General features: G+C 57.6%; 1 protein-coding gene across 1 annotated transcript; it reads right to left on the bottom strand.

The window, feature by feature from the left end:
• Window positions 1-255: 255 nt before the first annotated feature.
• GAREM2 (GRB2 associated regulator of MAPK1 subtype 2) lies at window positions 256-16,081 on the bottom strand. The gene is made up of 6 exons (XM_069580263.1): window positions 15,845-16,081; window positions 12,767-12,907; window positions 6,252-6,382; window positions 4,288-5,331; window positions 3,174-3,337; window positions 256-2,648 (listed from the first exon to the last, which is right to left on the bottom strand). The coding sequence occupies exons 1-6, from the start codon at window positions 15,954-15,956 to the stop codon at window positions 1,625-1,627; spliced, it is 2,616 nt and encodes an 871-aa protein (XP_069436364.1). The 5' UTR covers window positions 15,957-16,081; the 3' UTR covers window positions 256-1,624.
• Between the last annotated feature and the right edge of the window lie 1,704 nt (window positions 16,082-17,785).

Genomic DNA, 17,785 nt, shown 5'->3' with positions numbered 1-17,785 from the left:
ACCAGTTGAGCTACCAGGGAAGCCCCAGCAGCCCTCGGGAGGTGTGTTGAATTATGCTGAAACATTAATGGGAATTCAAGGTTCTTATAGTTTTGGGACAGGTGAGGGGTTTTCAGAAAGGAATGAGGGCCTCTGAGGAACAAGTGGGCCATGTGCATAACCATTTCCAAGGTCCTCCCCTCCCCAAGGGCACAGACAGCATGCCAGTCGGTCCCCACGGCCCTCTGAAAGAACACAGTTCCACTCACACTGCTCTTCAGTGGTCTAGCATTTATTTCACTAGCCCTCGAGGACTCACTAAGTGGTCCCAACGTCTCAGCATCCCAGTCTCTGTGCTCTACTTTGACTCCTCTCTGTGCTGAGACAGCCTGCTCAGGGCATGAGCGCTGGCACAGCTTCTCTACTCTTAAGATAGAAAAACAGAGGAAATAAATATCTAGATAAGGCAGACGAGAAGGCTGACACCCCTGGGCCTGATACTAGGAGAATTAGTGTGTTCTGGTAAGTGAGACAGAGAGGAGCTCGGGTGGTGGGTGGTTGGACATGACAGCCAACCTACTCTGAGTGCCGGCAGATGGCCATGCTCAGGCTTCAGGGCACAAAGCCCTGCTTGGATGCACATGAACAAGCGCAGGAGGGCTCAGCTCCAGGAGGATAAAAGTAGGTTTTCCCAAGACACCTGCAACAGCGACAGAAAGCCAGGGAAGGAGACCAGGTGTTGCAGGAGTCACGGGATGGGGCAGGAGACCAGTGGGAGTGATTGAAGGCCACCCACCTCGGAATCAGGGTGCAGCTGCCCTTAGAATCACTTGCCCTTCCATAGAAACAGAGTCGTCACGGACTGGACCCAACAGGCAGGACAGAGGGCTAGATGCAGTGAGATCGGGGTAGAGGCCAGAACGCCGGAAACATGGGGAGCAACTGCCTCCCTCACCAGGTAAGTGGGTCAAGGGCAGGGCTGTGGCCTTCCAAAGGCATCACCCGAGAACCAGAGCCCACAGGTGGAGCTCTGCGGTGCGGTGGCTTAGGCTTGTACGTGATACACCTGTGTTCGGGGCCAGGGACCCAGCACATGGTAGAGCAGAGGGGATAGCAGGTAAAGAGGGCATCCCAGAGATACAGAAATTGGCCTTCTGACTCTGAGGCAGCTTAGGGCAGAGTCCACATAGGACAGCTGGCACTTGGGGAATCTGTGCTTCAGTGGTGGGCCGTCGTCTTCCCTCGTCTCCGGACTGCACCTACAAGCTGTGGACTGAGTGCAAGCTGTCAGGGGAGCTCCACGGCAGGACGGAAGGAGCTGTTAGGTCACCACAAAAGCCAGCTTCTGGCTGCCCCGTGGGAATCAGCTCTGGGCACCCTGTTCGCTGGTGCCTTCAGCCCCTCCCCCATGTACTCTGCACACTCAGAGGCAAGAGGCATGCAGGCATCTGGCCGAGAGGATGCCGTTTCCCAGCACACCTCCCCTGGATTCACTCTCTGTGACTGCTAAGCAGCTGCAGTCCTGGCAGAGATTCTCCCAGCGGCAGGCCCCACCCCGAGGTGGGCTGTCCCCCTGCAGAGCCAGGGCTGGCCCCCGGGGGGCTTCCGGGCCAAAATTCCAGTCAAGCGGCCCCAAACCGGAAGGTCAGATCTTGGGCCGCCAGCCTTTGATGAACTGCATGATCTTCTTGACCTGCAGCTTGGTCAGGCGGAAGTCATCTGCCAGGATGTCCTCACTGAGCTGCACAAAGATGCTGCCGTCTATGCGCTCTCGGGCAAAGAAGCTGACCACATCTTCTGAGAGCCCGATGAAACGCAGACTTCGGGAGACCTCCTCCAGGGAGAGTGCAGAGAGGTCAGCAGGGGGCTGCCAGGAGGTGGCTTCTCGGCCTCCCCAGGCCGTGGCCCCATCCCGGGGACTGGCAGGAGGCCCTTCGAGGCGCCCCTGGGTGAGAAGGAGTCGTGCTCCACCAGCCTCGGGGCCCTGCGGGGCCACCGGTGACAGTGGGGCGGGGCCCTGCCGCAACATCAAGCCTTCAGGCTCAAAGGCCTTGGGGGGTCCAAGCGGCGAGAGGCCGGGCCCAGGTGCCCCCACAGCTCTGGGCTCCTGACAGCGCAGCAGCTCAGGCTCTGGAGAACTGCCCCGGCCCAGCTCAAAGGGGTCGAAGGGCTCCAGGGAGAGTTCCTGCCACTCAGAGGAGGAGGAGGAGGAGGTGGGACAGGAGGAGGCAGAAGCTGCCGAGTAGGCCTGGCCTGGAGAGCCCAGGCCTGGGGAGTAAGCGGGACTGGAGGTAGCCAGGGGACCTGAGGGAGCTGCAGGCCCGGAAGAGGAGGCCACTGAAGGGCCCGTGGGGTAGGCAGGCCCAGAAAAGGGGTTAAGAGCTCCAAACGGAGCAAAGCGTTTCTGGGAGTGGGAGGGCTTAAATGGAGGTGGGCAGCCGTGGTAGGTCTTGGCGGGGGTGTCAGCGCCCAGGAGGGGGGCAGCTCGACTACTCAGGGGCTCCACAAGGGCCCGGGAGGCCTGGCTGGGCTGCGTGGTCGACGGCAGGGGGCCTGGGGGTGGACGGCTGGAGGACTCGCCCACCTTGCAGTCTCCCCAGGTGCAGGGGTAGCAATAGAGGGAGTAGGCATCGGGTGACGGCGAGCCACTGCCACTTCGGGACCCCGCCCTGCAGACAGAAACACAGACACAGACAGACAGGTAAGCAGAGCAAGAGGGAAACGTGATAGGCACACACCTGTGCCACCACAAACCACCATTCCACCAGGTCACAGAGATCTCAGCCATGCTGGCCCGTCCAGCCCCCAGCCCCAAGGCCTGAGACCCTCTGGGATTGCTCTGTTCTTCCCTCCGGCAACCTGCACTCCAGGAAAAACTGAACTGAACTACACAGAAAATTTTCAATGCCAAGGACTACTCCATCCTGCAGCAGACCTTAGTCTGGAAGGAAAGAGAGCCACACTCCCACACAGTCATCACCATTTAGGTAAGCAGCCAACTGAGGCAGGAAGCCCCAGACCCCAAGGGCCCCTCCCTCAGGTTTGGCTCAGCAATGTGCACCCTCCAAACCCGGGGGTCTGCAGTCTTCCTCTTCCTCACACTGGCTCCCCTCCCCACCCTCTCCCTGTCCCCCTCCCCTGCTTCCATCCACCTGAGGTGGCCCAGGACCCAGAGAAGGAAGGGAGGGGCTCACCCATCCTGTAGGCCAGAGGAGTAGTAGGAGAGGCTGGAGCTGGGGGAGTGGACGGGCTGCAGCTTAGGGAAGCGTGGGGGTACTGGGGGGCTACCCGAGAGCCGGCTACTGCCACCCCGCGGGGGCACAGGAGGGGCGTTGAGCAGGCGACACTCCTCCTTCACCTGCAAGCACAGGGCCATGATGCCACCCCCTGTCCCCAGGCAGCTGGGCAAGGGGGTTGCCTGTGATTGACCCACTTTGCCAAAAGTCAGCCTTGCTACTCAGCCACCCACCCCAGCCCTTCTCGTCATCTCCAGCCTGTCAGACTCATTGAGAGTCCACAACCCACACAACTGTCCCCTGTGGCCTTCGAAATCCATCGTGAATGTAAGAAGAAACGGAGTAGAGAAAACAACAAGTTAAGTAGACATATTCCTTCCTCAAGGGAAAGGAGAGAAAGAAGATGACAAAGGTGTAATGAGAAGGGAAGGAAAAGCATCTGCCATCTGGATCCCTTTCTCATGGGTCAAACACTCAAAGCGGACTCCATGGGATATTAATAGGTGCTGTATATAGTCTGTGGACAAGTCCTGTTGGAAACTTCTGTGTTAAACCCAGATGAATGGGTTTCTGACCTGCAGGACTTCTCAGAGACTAATAATAAACAATGGATACTCTGTGGCTCCAAAGTGAGGATGGGGAGAGCTGGGACTCAGACTATATTTTCCAAACTTTCTTCACCCTAGACCCTTCTTTTCACCAGACAACTTAAAGGAGCCTTTGTTCTGTGGAACCTTCTGGGTAACGCTGTTCTAGGCTCATCCCATACTCTGTGAGGCTAGGGACCTGCTGGTATCTTTGTCCCCCAACTCCCAAGACCACCGTCCATGGTACTCCTTCCTACAAAAGCGCCTGCGTCTCTTTCCTTTTTTTTCTCCCCCCTCCCCACCTCTGGCCACCCTCTGTCGCACAACTCGCGAGCTGGAGACCGAGATGCCAAGGCAGGGGCCCAGGAGAACAAGCTTTCCAAACCCAAACCCTGCCCCGTGGCTGGCCACCTCCCTGGAAGGCCAGGCCCACAGAGCTCAGCGCCCGGCCTCCCACCCTCCTCGCCTCCACCGCGTCCACTCACCGCCTCGGATTTGGGAGGCACCGGAGGCGGCGCCGCCTCGGGCTCCAGGCGGGGCGGCCCGGCGGCTCCGAAGGAGATGAGGTCGGGCCCCGGGAGCGGCCGGGTCCTGCCCTCGACTTGGCCCTCGGCTGCCTGGTGCGTCCACAGCTCCTCGTAGGGGATCTCCGCGGGCGGCGCGGCGGGCTCCGGCCCGCCGGCCCAATCGGGGATCACGTACTCCTGGTCGCCGTCGCCTGGTGGGCCGGGGCCGGGGGCGCGGGCGGGCACGAGGGCGCGCGGAGGCGCGGGCAAGCAGAGGCGCGCGCGGCGCGGGCTGGCGCAGTCGTCGGCCAGCTCGGCGGGCGCCTCGCGCACGGCGGTCGAGTACTCGTCGGGGTCGAAGCGCTCGCGGCAGTAGGAGGCGCTGTCGCGCACCAGGCGCTCGACACGCGGGTCCCCGGCCAGGAGGCCCTGCGGCAACGCGAAGCGCGGCGTGTTGGTGAGCAGCAGGAAGTGCAGCGGCGCCGGTCCCTCGCGGCGCAGCGCCAGCCCCAGCACCACTGTCTTGGAGATGATGCTGACCAGCTTGTAGCAGTGGCCCTCTCGCACCGGGTGCAGGTCGTAGGGGTTGCGGGGTGGCCGGCTGGGCACCAGCACGTTCACCGGGAGCCGCACGCGCTCGATAATGGCGCGCACCGTGTGTTCGCCCTCCTGCATCTGCAGCTCCAGCGGGCTGCGCGTGCTGAAGCGGCCCTGGCACTGGAAGGGTAGGCTCAGGCTCTCGTTGGTGCGGTGGTTCATGCAGATGAGGCAGGGCATCTTGCCTTTGATGGGCCTAGCGCCCCCGCCGCCCCCCGCGCCCCCCGGGCCGCCGCTACCGCCGCCGCCCACCCCAGCCAGCGCTCCGGCCCGGCCCAACTTGCGCAGCAGGGTCGTGAAGCGCGAGCGCTCCTTGGTGGTCTTGGCGCACAGGATCTCCGCCTGCCCCATGAGAGTGAGCTCGTCACCCGCGTGCAGCGTGAAGTTGTACACCTCGCTATCCTCGCTGAACTCTCCTGACACCACCTGGGGATCCCAAAAACAGAGGGAGGCCTTAGCCCCAGCCGGGGAAAGCCAGTCCGGGGACCCAGGAGGGCAACCCTCCTTTTGGGGCTTTCCCAAGATCAAGAGCACTGGACTGAGGACATGCATTCTGTAGAGGCCACGTGGTCACGGTGGTGCAGCCTCAGAGTTACCTCTTGGAAATGTAATTATTTTATTTGCTGTAAGGATTAAATAGACTATAAAGTAAGTGTTAATCGCTCAGCCATGTCTGACTCTGTGACTCCATGAACTGTAGCCTGCCAGGCTTCTCTGACCATGGGATTTCCCAGGCAAGAATACTGGAGTGGGTTGTCATTTCCTTCTCCAGGGATAGGACTGGGTCTCCCACATTGCAGGCAGATTCATTACTATCTGAGCCACCAGGAAAGCCCTAAATAAACTTTATGTATACTGAAATACTTTGAAAATATTCAATATACAGCAATGCTTGTATTTTTTACAATTGGGCAATAATAATCCTCCACCTATTCAACAAGACTACTCTGAAGAGGAATGAATTGATGGATAAGAAAAGGGTTTGCAAACAGTAAAGAGCTATCTGTACATTAAGTGGGGGACTGTTTGCACTCTATGTCTCCACAGCCACCACCCCCACCAGTAGATGCTAGGATGGCTGCCCTGAAAGATCTCCCAAGTCAAGCCATGGACCTCCACACATACCCCCACACACACTTCCTGCTCCCCCACCTTTTGCAGGAAGTTCTTGGGCCCAGTTCCAGGAAGTTCATACACCTAGCCAAAGACTTTCAGGGAGCTGCCAGAAGCCACACTGTGACACTTCTACCTCTCAGAACCTAATGGGAACCCTCCAACCAGGGTCAGGCTTCCCCCTGAGGATAATGGAATCTGGGGGCACCATGTCCAGTGCAGAAAGGACTGACCTTGACACTGAAGGTGATGGCTTCCATCACAAAGATGCGATCAGGAAAGACGCTAGCCACCTCCTCCACGCTGCTGAAGTATCTCACTGGCTCCCGAACATCCCGGGCCTGCTCCAGGAGCTTGAACTTCCCTGCACAGGAGAGAACGCAGGCTGCTAGGGTAGGCCTGCTTGCTGGGAAGCCTAGCCTGCATCCTGAGAGGCCTCACGGTCCCCACATCTTTTGCCCCTCATCTCAGCCAGTCCCTCTGGCTCAGGTGGGCAGAAGGGCAGGTTTGCACTAGTGGAAGCTGGTCAACTGGTTCAAGACTCAGGAGGTAGGTGAGCACAGATTCCTAGCAAATAGAGCACAGCCCGTACCCAGTGGAGAGTTTGTGGCTGTGTGACAAGGCCAGCAGCTGTCTGCCTAGAGAAACTCAAGGGCAAACTGGTACCCAAACACTTGAGCACCAACATTAGTGTGGCAATGGGGATGCTGATGCCTAGCTTGGTCCCAGCCCAACTCTTGATTTGCTATGACCCAGACAAATCCCTTCCCCTCTCAGGGATTTTGAATCCTCATCTGAAGAAGCTGGAGCAGATGTTTGCAGGCCCTGTCTGAATCTAGCCTCCTGTGTTAGCTTTAGATTGCTAACCCACACTGATGCAATGGGCAAACCAGGGCCCAGCCCCAGACTTTGGAGACCCAAGGAGAGCCACTCTGACTCCTGATCTGTTCCCAAATCCCGCTGTGGTCCAACATCCAGCGCCATTGTCCCAGAGGCCTCAGATCTGAGCCCAGCAAGCTGCCTCCCTCAGATGAGGTCTTCCCGATCTGCAGTCCGAGGCTGTGTTTCCATTGGCTCAGCAGATGCCCCCAGAAGACACAGGCTTTAAAGAATGATGCTAATCTGTAACGCTGACAACCCTCTGTATTAACTGTCTGGCCTCACTGGCCACATACCTTTTATGTTGTTGTTTAGTTGCTAAGTCGTCCCCACCTCTTTTGCAACCCCAGGGACTGTAGCCCACCAGGTGCCTCTGTCCATGGGATTTCCCAGGCAAGAATACTGGAGTGGGTGGCCACGTCCTCCTCCAGGGGATCTGCCTGACCCAGGGATGGAATCCGTGTCTCCTGCATTAGCAAGCAGATTTTTTACTACCGAGTCACCTAGGAAGCCCCATGTGCCCACTTACATGAGCACAAAGACAAGCTGTGAACCAGGCTGGCATCTGGCCTCTTTTTAGGCCTTACCCAGGAGGAAGAGAGTCTTGTATAGGTTGAGAGAAGACAAGGTGACTCTAACTTCTGCAGTGTTTCTGGTGGTTGCTGCCTATTACATTCATTTATTCATTCCACACGCATTTATAGAGCACCTACTGTGTGCCAGACACTAGCCTAGGCCAAATGAGGGGGTCAGATCTGGGTAAGATATGATCTGCCCTCCAGATACCAAATCCAGATACAGTATGTGATAGCAGGGTGTGATGGGATGGCAGGATGGCTACAACAGACTCGACAAAAGACGAGGAGACCACCAAGTTGGGGGAAATCTGCCTGGCAGTGCGGGGGGACCGTAAGAATGAATCTTACAGAGTGAACATTCCACACAAAAGAAACGGCATGAGTCAAGACACATGGTCACAGAAGCAGACTGCCTGCCAACACGGTGAGTGCCTGGGGAGAAGGATTTGAGGGGGTGATGGCGGGGTGAAGCAGACAGCGACTGGGCTATGAAAAGCTCTGAATGCCATATGGTAGGACTTTATTCCATAAGAATAAAACCCACTGGAGTGTTCTGAGCAAAGAAAGACCAAGATCAAAGGTGAACTCTATAAAGATAACAGGGACACTTAGGTAAATAACCCAATAACGAGTTCTGGAAAAGAGCAGGGGCATCAGCTGAGGGGAGAGCAAAAAACAAACAGAACAAGGGGTACAGGTTCCAGCAGGGAGCCTCATCAGACTGTGGTGACTGCTGACTGGTCAGGGAGGAAGGGGTTGCAGCTACCAGCCTGGTCAGAAATGGAGACAGCAGAGCTGTTAACCAAAACTGGGACCCTGGAAGGAACCAGTGGGGAGTGAGAGAGTCAATTCCTACGCAGGTTGATATGAAATCTGGGAGTGCCCAAGGAGAGAGGGGTCTGGGGATCTCAAAGAGGAGAAAAGGACAAACTTTTTTTTTTTTCCTCTACATTACTTAGTCACATCAAACGTTTTTTCCTTTAAGAACTGATGATTACACAACAAACAACTCAGTTTAAACTCTGTACCAACAATTATATGACAACAATGTATCCTGCTTGAGGACAGTTTCTCCTTCCTGAAAATCTTCTGGCTGATCCTGTAATCTTAAAATGTAAATTATGGGAGTGGGTCTAGTAAGATCTTTACAACCTTGAGACATGCTTTTGATTTATTATAATAACTAATTTACATAACTCCTGATGTCTATGTCAGAAACTTTCTCTGTCCCTTGTCATACTTTAGTAAAACTCTGCTACACAAATGCTCTTAGTGATCAAGCCTGGTCCCTAGTCCCAAAGCTAAATCTTCAGAGATCACGAATCCGACACTGTGCACCGTAAGCTATCAGGAGCATGGGCCAAACTGGGGAGGCCAAATGAGGCCCTGCAGGTGGTGCTCCTAAGGCAGGCAGGTGAGCGTGTGGGTGCAGGGCTTGGGGAAGTGTAGTCAGAAGTAACAGAAGATCACCAGCCCACGGGAGGCAGTGTCAGCTGTGGGGCAGGCCAGATAGCTCAGGGAAGAGGAAGACAAGAGGATCCCGACCCATCGGGGACCCCCTTCCCAGAGAAATCCCACAGTGTACTCCTAGCAGGAACACACACAGCATTGTATATACAGCATGGGGGTTGTGGTGGGTTCAAAGCCCGACCAGAACCCAGATAGAGACACCTGTCCTAATGCAGGGTGTGCAGAGCAGATAGCCCGGGGCAGCGCCTGCAGCGTCAACATCTAAGAGCAGGGAAAGGGAGAATCAAGAGAGGGGGAAATGCCCAGAGAAAGCCAGAGGGAATGCACCCCATCCCTACCCCATACCCTGCTCCAACCACTCTGAGACCCTGGTGGGAAGAGGCCTCAGAGGAGCCACAGCCCTAGAGGGCAGCAGGGATATCCTGGGGAAGGGACCGAGCAGGTCAGGAATCACAGGTCTGCCACCATCCAAGAGTGGCCCCCTTCCCTCATCCAGTCGCCGCCCCCATAACCACACACAACCACCCCCACCCCCACCCCCACCACCAATTCCAAGCAGCCAGGCAGGGAGAAATGCCCACTGCCCCCTGTGGGGAGAGCTGGAGCCAAGTCAGGGATAGAGCCGGGGGAGGATGTGGCAGGAAAGATCAATGTAACCATGGTAGCCAGCACCACCCCCTCCGCCGCAGCCTGAGCCCAGCACCGGTCATCACTGCCGGGAGGAAGGAAAGAAGACCTCTGGGGAGTGATGCTTTGGCCCCTGGAAGCCTTCTCCTCCCTCTGCGGCCCCACTGGGGGCAGCTTCCTCTCCTGCCTTCCCCCTACAAGAGACAAGAGGTCTTCACCCGCCCCCTCCGACCCCCGCGGCTCTAGGGACCTGCCCCACCCTGGCCTGCCCCTGCTCCCTGCCCGAGACTCCCAAAGCACATTATCGCGGTCCGGACCGTCCCTTCCAGCCTGAAGCTGGGTCTTGTTTGTCACCGCTCTCTGCCAGCAGCTGACCCAGAGCAGATACTCCTTAAAGAATGGTGGATAAATGCACAGACTTGACAGTTGGACAGACCTGGTGCCACCTGCCACCTGTATGGTCTTGAGCAAAGTATTTAATCGCTATAGGCTTCGGTTTTCTCATCGGTAAAATGGAAGCATACAACTTGGCTCACGCGGTGCTCCGCAGGGTCCCGAAGGCCGGTCTCCCTGCCTCCCCCGGCGGTGAACCTTGGCCTGGAGACCCGGGTCTCCAGCAGCGCCCCACTACCCGACTTGGGGCCAGGCACCGCCCTGAGCGCTCCTTCCAGCTCCTTCCCCCACCGCACCCCGCCCACCGCGGCGGCTTTCTCCAAGGTCCTCAGCCTCCGCCCCCGCCCGCCAGCCAGCCCGCGCTATTACTAATTCATTAGGAGGAACCAGTGTCGGGCTGTGCACTCAGGGCTTCCTCGTTAACCTGCCGACGGCTTCTCCCCCTCCTAGGGGGGCTTCGACCTCCCCAGCCCCCGCAACCAGGCGGGGCAAGAGCAGCCCACCGGAAAGACGGGTCAGGGATGCGAAACCTCGGCTAGCCAGCTGTCACCCCATGATCACCGCCACACACAGTCAAGGGGCCACCAAAACCCATGGGGGGAAAGAGCCAGGAGCCCCGTGGACCCACAGTTCCCTAGGAGACTCTGGATCTCGGTTTCCCTGATTTGTTTTGGTTTTTCTTGGCAGCGGGATCTTATTCCCCGACCAGGGATACAACCCCCGCCCACTGCAGTGGAAGAGAAGAGTCCAGTGGTCACTGGAGCACCGGGGAAGTCCCCCAGTCTTTGCTTTTTTGTCCCAATGAGATGACCTGGGACTTTTCCCTGGACCAATGCCAAATAACCAGGCTGGGAAGTTTCTAGCTTGGGCAGGCCTTCCCAGGGGCCCCAGGACAGAACCCCAGGTCAGAAAGATAACTTGAGTTTCCTCATCTTCAAAATGGGGTGTGGGGACTACAGGAATACAAGTTCACAGGGTGTTGTAAAAAGCAGAAGCCCTGTAAAGGGTTTGGTCCTGTCCCACTGACTCAGGGGAGAACCAGGCAGGGCCAGAGGGGGAACAGCAGACCTGTGAAGAAGGGGCTGGGAGCCTTCCCAGCTCCAAGGATTCCAACCTTTGTTGCAGGGTGAAAGTAAAAATCGCTCTGTCATGTTTGACTCTTTGCGACCCCATGGACTGTAGCCGCCAGGCTCTTCTGTCCATGGAATTCTCCAGGCAACAATACCAGAGTAGATTGCCATTTCCCTTCTCCAGGGGATCTTCCCAACCCAGGGATAAAATCAAGTCTGCCACATTGCAGGCGGATTCTTCACTATCTGAGCCACCAGGAAAGCCCTCTTTGGGGGTGGGTAGCAGTTAAACACAGAACTGATCTAACTCCTAACTCCTGGAGCTCTGTAAGACTTCCTCAGAGGATTGCTGTGAGGCTGTGATGGTGACAAAGCTCTGACCAGTGTCTGGAAAGCAGCACATGTTGATACACAGGAGCTGTGGGCTCCTGGGCTTGCATAGGGGCATCGCTGGGCTGACGGCCACCAGTCTTGCACCCTTCTCATTCAGGGAACAGCAACCCTGCATCCCTGATGTGGCAGCCAGCACCAGCCCAAGAATCGAGATGCCTGGGTGCTAGCCCTTGCTCTTCTGCTTAATAGCTGTGTGACCCTGGGCAAGTCATTTCCCTTCCTAGGCCTTCTGTTCCATCCTGTGTAAAATGAAAGGGCTTCTTTTTTTAGAAGCAGAATCCTTTCTTCAAACAAAATCTTTAGGACATCAGCATCACATATAAAACAGATAAAAGTAAATATTCATTGTTGTTTAATTGTTAAGTTGTGTCCAGTTCTTTGCACCCCCCTGGACTGTAGCCCACCATGGGATAGCCTCCTCTATCCATGGGATTTCCCAGGCAAGAGTACTGGAGTGAGTTGCCATTTCCTTCTTCAGGGGATCTTCCCGACCCAGGGACCGAACTCATCTCCTAGGTCTCCTGCTCTGGCAGTCGGGTTCTTTACCACTGAGCCACCAGGGAAGCCCTGGTCTCTAGCATAATTTTATTAAGAGTTTTTAAATTTTAGCGTTCACTTAAGAATCAATCAATAGGGACTTCCCTGGTGGCACAGTGGTTAAGACTTCACCTTCCAATGCAGGGGGATCCCTGATGGGGAACTGAGATCTCACATGCCTTGGTGCCAAAAAATCAAAACATGAAATATAGGCAATATTGTAACAAATTCAATGAAGACTTTTTAAAAAAAGTCAATCAATGAAAACAATAAATTTAACACAAACATCAAAAAACAGGATTAACGCTAGCAGATGCAGCCATATAATCAGCCTGGGCATCCCTTTGTTTCTATGTCTTTGGGTTGCACAATACTGAGAGAATCCTGGCAGGAGATATTTTCTTTGAGGGTCTGTACAAAAAGGGTTAATGAGGCAGATTGTGGTACACACCAAATGTCTCTAGTCAGAGTTTAGGGTTTGACTTGTAGTGGTATGAGGGTGTGGATTTTTTAAATCATTAGTTTCAAATCTACTTTAAAATGGGAATCAAAGGTTTGCAACCAGAAACCCAGGGCTTCACAGAACAGTACGGAAACCACTGGACCCTAACTCTAACCCTAACCTTAGTCACCACCGCCCCCGCCCCGCCCCCGCCCCGCCCCCGCTCATCAGCCATGACCTCGCTCATCCCTGCAGCTCTAAGGAAAAGCCAGTCACCAACATCCAGTGCCCAAGACTTCCTGCACCCATCCCCCGCCTACATCCCCCACTGGCTCTGTGCCATCTGTCCCTGGGCACACCTGGGTACTGCAGGGGGATGTCAATCTTGGGCCCGATGACGTAGTGGCCCTCCTCCAGGGTGTGGGCTGTCACCGTGGTCCACTGGCGGCAGGAATGAATGAGCAGGATGTCTCGCTCACTGATGCCCTCGGCATACTCCCCTGGGAGGGGGCAGGAGGACAGAGAAGGGAGGAGAGAAAAGAAACATTAGGAGGGGCAGAGAGACAGGGTGACCTCCTCACCGAGACACCGCCCGAGGACAGCTCCCCATGATCCCTGTCCAGGCCAGCAATGCTCCAGGGATGGGCGCTGCCAGCTGTGAGCTCGGGGCTGAATCAGGCCCCGTCTCTCAGGGCTCAGGCTTCCGATGGGGCCCCAGCAACCAACTCAGCCTCCATCCTGCATTTATCATTCAACTGGACTTTCTGCTGTCCCAGGGCGTGCGCCGAAGCCAGGGGCTCCTCCCTCCAGGAGCCCTCAGGCCCAGGGGGCGGAAAGTGGGGAGAGATGTGAACAGAGGATACGGGCCCAGTTTGAGGCACTGAATAGAGGCAGTCTGAGCTCTCACAGAGGGGGCAGCAAACCAGTTGTGGGGGAGAGGGGCAGCAGGGAGGATGGGAGACAGTGCTGAGCAGCAGACACTTGGGCTGGACCTCAGAACCACAACTCACACCAGCAGAATTCTCAGCTCCTGGGCCAGGAAAGGAGGGTCTTGTTGGGGGCCCAGAAAGGGCTGAGAAGGGGTCGTCCATTGTGGAGCCCAGAGCTGTGGGTCACTCAGGTCAGGAGAATGGCGGAGCTTAGAGGAGCTGATTCACGGCTCCCTTGGGCAGCCCTTTCCTTCTCACCCACTGCCACAGACAGGCTCCTTCATTCAAGGGACCCCAAAGGAGAGGGAACATTTGTGGTCTCAGATACCCGCTGGCCCCACCTCAGAGAAGCTGCTTCTTGGCATTCCCTCTCAGAGCCCTTTACCTCCCAGTTTATGGGACACAGTGATGAAGGCCAGAGTTGGGGGGGGGGGGCAAGGGGGTGGATTTAGAAGCGGAGGAGGATAGTCCTGGGGGAAGCTGCACTGGGGCAAAGGTGTTAGGAGGGGCCCGGGCCCCAGAGGCTCCAACCCCAGCAACAGTTTCCAGGAGAGCAGGAGGCTGGCCCAGCTTCCAGGAGGCCTTGGAGCCGTTTCCTGGATGCAGCTGGTGGGTAGGGTGGGGGTGGGGGACGCTCCCTCCAACACAACTTAATAAATTTCTGCCACCCAACCAAATGGGAAATGGTTTACTCTGATGGCTGGGGACTCCCTGAAGTATGTGCATTTGATGCAGGGAGGGGAGTGGAGGGGAATGTGTTCAGGACCTTCAGGGAGGGCCTGGCTCTCACCACGTGTATGTGTATATCTGGTTGGGGGTGTGGGGCTTTCTCCTCAACTCCTCACCTGGGGCAGAGAATGTTCTCCTACTCTGTAACCTCCTCTTAGAGCTCTCTTAAGCCCCAGCCTGCCCTTCCAAGGGATGCAGGCCACAGCCACATAGGACACACTCCAACCATAGATCAAGGTCACCAACAGTGGAGTCAGCACAGCCACCTGGATCACAGCGACAGGGGCTTGTCACCCCTATGACACAACTCAGCCTCACGGTCACACTAATGCACGGGCCAAGACATACCTTTGATCACATATTCACAACTCACAATTTTGATAACAAAAGGTGACCACAGCCATAGCCACCACTGTCACAGACAGACGGCTGGGCCATTACACCAGTTGCTCATGCTTTCCTTCAGTCAGTCAGTCCTTCCATGATCTTTGTTAGGCAGGATGCCCTACCTCCAGGAGCCAGCGGCCCAGTAGGAGGACAAGAAACTGACCATTATAATGGGTGCACAGCAGGAGACAAGACAAGGGGCCAGGGGTCAAGGGAGCCCAAAGGAGGCCTGTCTGTCCTCAAAAAAGCCCCCAGGAGGGGAAGATGCCAAAGAGGATGCTTGGGAAAGTGGCCAGGCACGACGTAGGACCAGCATATTCCATTCACACGCAGACACACACACAGCTTTGCTGTTGACATCGGCATCACACGCTGATCATGGGCAAGAACAAGACACTAGACAGCCAGGCACCCCTGCCCGACGGCCCAGGCACAGATGCTTCACGGAGCCCGCTCCTGGACACGCTGACCCTCGCTGTACCCACTCCGGGCCGCCGCGGGTCGGCGGAGAGGCTGCTGGCCCCAGCGAAGAGGAGACGCGCCTGAAGCCGCGGGCCGCATTAGCATTCAGGGAAGCGAGTGTGCCAACGCGGGCCAAACCCCTATTCTTCTCACACACAAAACCCCCGGCCTGGCTGCCAGCCCCGGCTCCCGCCCCTCCCCCAGCCAGGCGGCCCCCTTTTCCTGAAACGGTCCCCTTGCTCTGGGCAGCCGCCGGGCACCCCTCTCGGGCCCCCAAGCATCAGCAGAGCAACCTGGGCCCCCGGGGCCCCAAGGAGAAGTGGAACAAGATGCGGAAAGGGCCGGGGGTGGGGGGTGGGGGGCTTGGGGGCGCGCCCGGAGGGAGGACTCGCTCCTTCAGGCCCAGAGGTGGCCTGCCGGTCCGCGGGGGCGGAGGCTGCCCACCACCCCCGGGCCGCGAAAGGAGGGTGCGAGAAGAGTCCCAGGAGGGCTGGGGTAAGGGTGGGGGGCGGCGGCAGTGTGAAGACAAGAGTCCGAGGCCCAGGGATGCGGGAGGATCGAGGTGAGAGGCCAGAGACAAAGAGACGGAGGGGGGCGCGGCTCGGACGGGGGTCCGAGGGCTGCGAGAGAAGGGGGTGCACCGACGGGACGGGCTGGGTGACTCCGCCAGGCTCCGGGGTCCAGCGGGGCCGGAGAGCTCTCTCCGGGGCCCGGCTCCAGTCCCTTCCCAGGTTTCTGTCCCTGTGCCCGTCCGCGGGGCCCGGGAGGAGGCATCCCCTCGGTTTCTGGACCCCGGGTCTCCGGGGAGGCGCGCCGGGAAGAGAGTGAGGTCCGCGCGGACGAGCGGGAGGGCAGGGGCCGCATCCTCACGGCCCCGCCGGCACCTGCCGGGAGAGCCCCCGCGACCCCTCTCCCCAGCACCCCCGGTACCTGGCCCGAGGCAGGCGAGCGTGGGCAAGCGGCAGCGGCTGACGATGAGGTCCAGCGGGAAGGCGCCCATGCTCCAGCGCAGGCCGGCCAGCCCGGCCGCCAGCTTCTCCATGGCATGGGAGCCCCGGGGTCGCCGTCCCGGGGCCCCGACGACCGGTCCCGTGCGGCCCGGGCTCCCGCGCCCGCCGCCACCTCCTGGGGCCGCAGCGGCGCTCCCCGCCTGGCCGCCCGGCCCGGGGCTGCGGGCGTCACGTGGTCGGCCTCCCCGCGGGGCGCGGGCCCCCGCCACCCGCCCCTCGCCCCACCCCCCGGCCTCCAAGTCCCGCCTCCCCGCCCGCCCGGTTCCCTCGCCCCCTCCCCGAGCGTCCAGGTGACAGCCGGGGACCGGAGACCCCAGGCGGGCGCCCGGAGGGTAATCGAGGACGCGAAGCGGCATCTGCGGGGTTGGCCTCCCCTTCCCCGGCCAGCGTGTTGGGATCCCCGCTTCCCCGCCACGAGCAGAGCCAGTCCCAGCCCGCTGGTGCCTCCCGGCCTCCGGGAATCGCCTCCCATCCCACTCCGGGTCTGGCTTCGCTTCCTAAAGCTTCTGCCCATAGTTCAGCCGCTGCGATCCCAGACTTGTATCACCTCCAAGGTGATTGCTGCCTCCAACACTCGTATCACCTCCAGATTCACACATCCTGGCAAGGCCGCCTTATTATCCCCATTTTACTGATGAGCAAACTGAGACTCAGAGAGGTCAAGTGGCAGCTCGATTTGAAGCCAGGTTTGACTACAAGTGGCTTCCCTGATAACTCGGTAAAGAATCCACCTGCAATGTGGGAGACCCGGGTTTGATCCCTGGGTTGGAAAGATCCTCTGGAGAAGGGAAAAGCTACCCACTCTAGTATTCTGGCCTGGAGAATGCCATGGGCTGTATAGTCTATGGGGTTGCAAAGAGTCGGACGTGCCTGAGCGACTTTCACTTGCACTTGACTGCAAGTCCCGCTGCCTTCCCAGGCAGTCACCTAAGCCTAATACCAGCCCTCTGCCCTCACCAACCGAAGAGGCACTGGCACCCCACTCCAGTGCTCTTGCCTGGAAAATCCCATGGACTGAGGAGCCTGGTGGGCTGCAGTCCATGGGGTCGCTAGGAGTCAGACTCGACTGAGCGACTTCACTTTCACTTTTCACTTTCATGCACTGGAGAAGGAAATGGCAACCCACTCCAGTGTTCTTGCCTGGAGAATCCCAGGGACGGGGGAGCCTGGTGGGCTGCTGTCTGTGGGGTCGCACAGAGTCAGACATGACTGAAGTGACTTAAATGCCCTCACCAAAGAGCGCTTTCCAAGTTCCCAGCCCTTTCTCACCGATTGTCACCAGTCCTGTGAGCCAGATAACTCCAGTGTAGACACAGGCTGGTGCTGAAAGGGCTCCATGGACGTTAGTCCTCAGCCTGGGTACCCACCCCGCAACACATACACACACTAGGAGATGACTGACATGCCACATATGGTGACCTGAACCCTAAGAGAGATGGCACCGGATAAAATAGACACAACTTCTCAGCCAGAAGGGACATTTCGCATACTGTTCAATCTCCATCTTTTGCAGAGGAAAGAAAGGGGAGACGCCAAGAGCAGAAATGCTTTGTTCCAAAGGTCACAGAGCAGGAAAAAAACAGAGCTCTGACTGGAAGACAGTTTGTCATCCAAACTGGGACACTTTTGAGAGTGAAGGAAGTGCTAACAGAGACAATAGGCATAAACCAGGATTGCAAGTGTAAAGCAGGGTCGGACCATAGGGCCACCCTTATCCCTGAGAGAGGCCTCTGAGCTCTGATGTAGATGCCACATCACAGCATTGCTGGTTCACTTCAGCTCTAGACCGCAGTCTCCAGCTAAGCCCTGCTACCCACCAGAGTGATTCACAGGCATTCCATTTCAACCATCACACTGGAAT

The sequence above is a fragment of the Ovis canadensis genome, chromosome 3 (assembly GCF_042477335.2).
Source record: "Ovis canadensis isolate MfBH-ARS-UI-01 breed Bighorn chromosome 3, ARS-UI_OviCan_v2, whole genome shotgun sequence".
In the NCBI taxonomy this organism is placed as follows: Eukaryota; Metazoa; Chordata; class Mammalia; order Artiodactyla; family Bovidae; genus Ovis; species Ovis canadensis.
The sequence above is the reverse complement of the archived record's forward strand: the minus strand, read 5'-3'. Positions and strand labels throughout refer to the sequence as shown.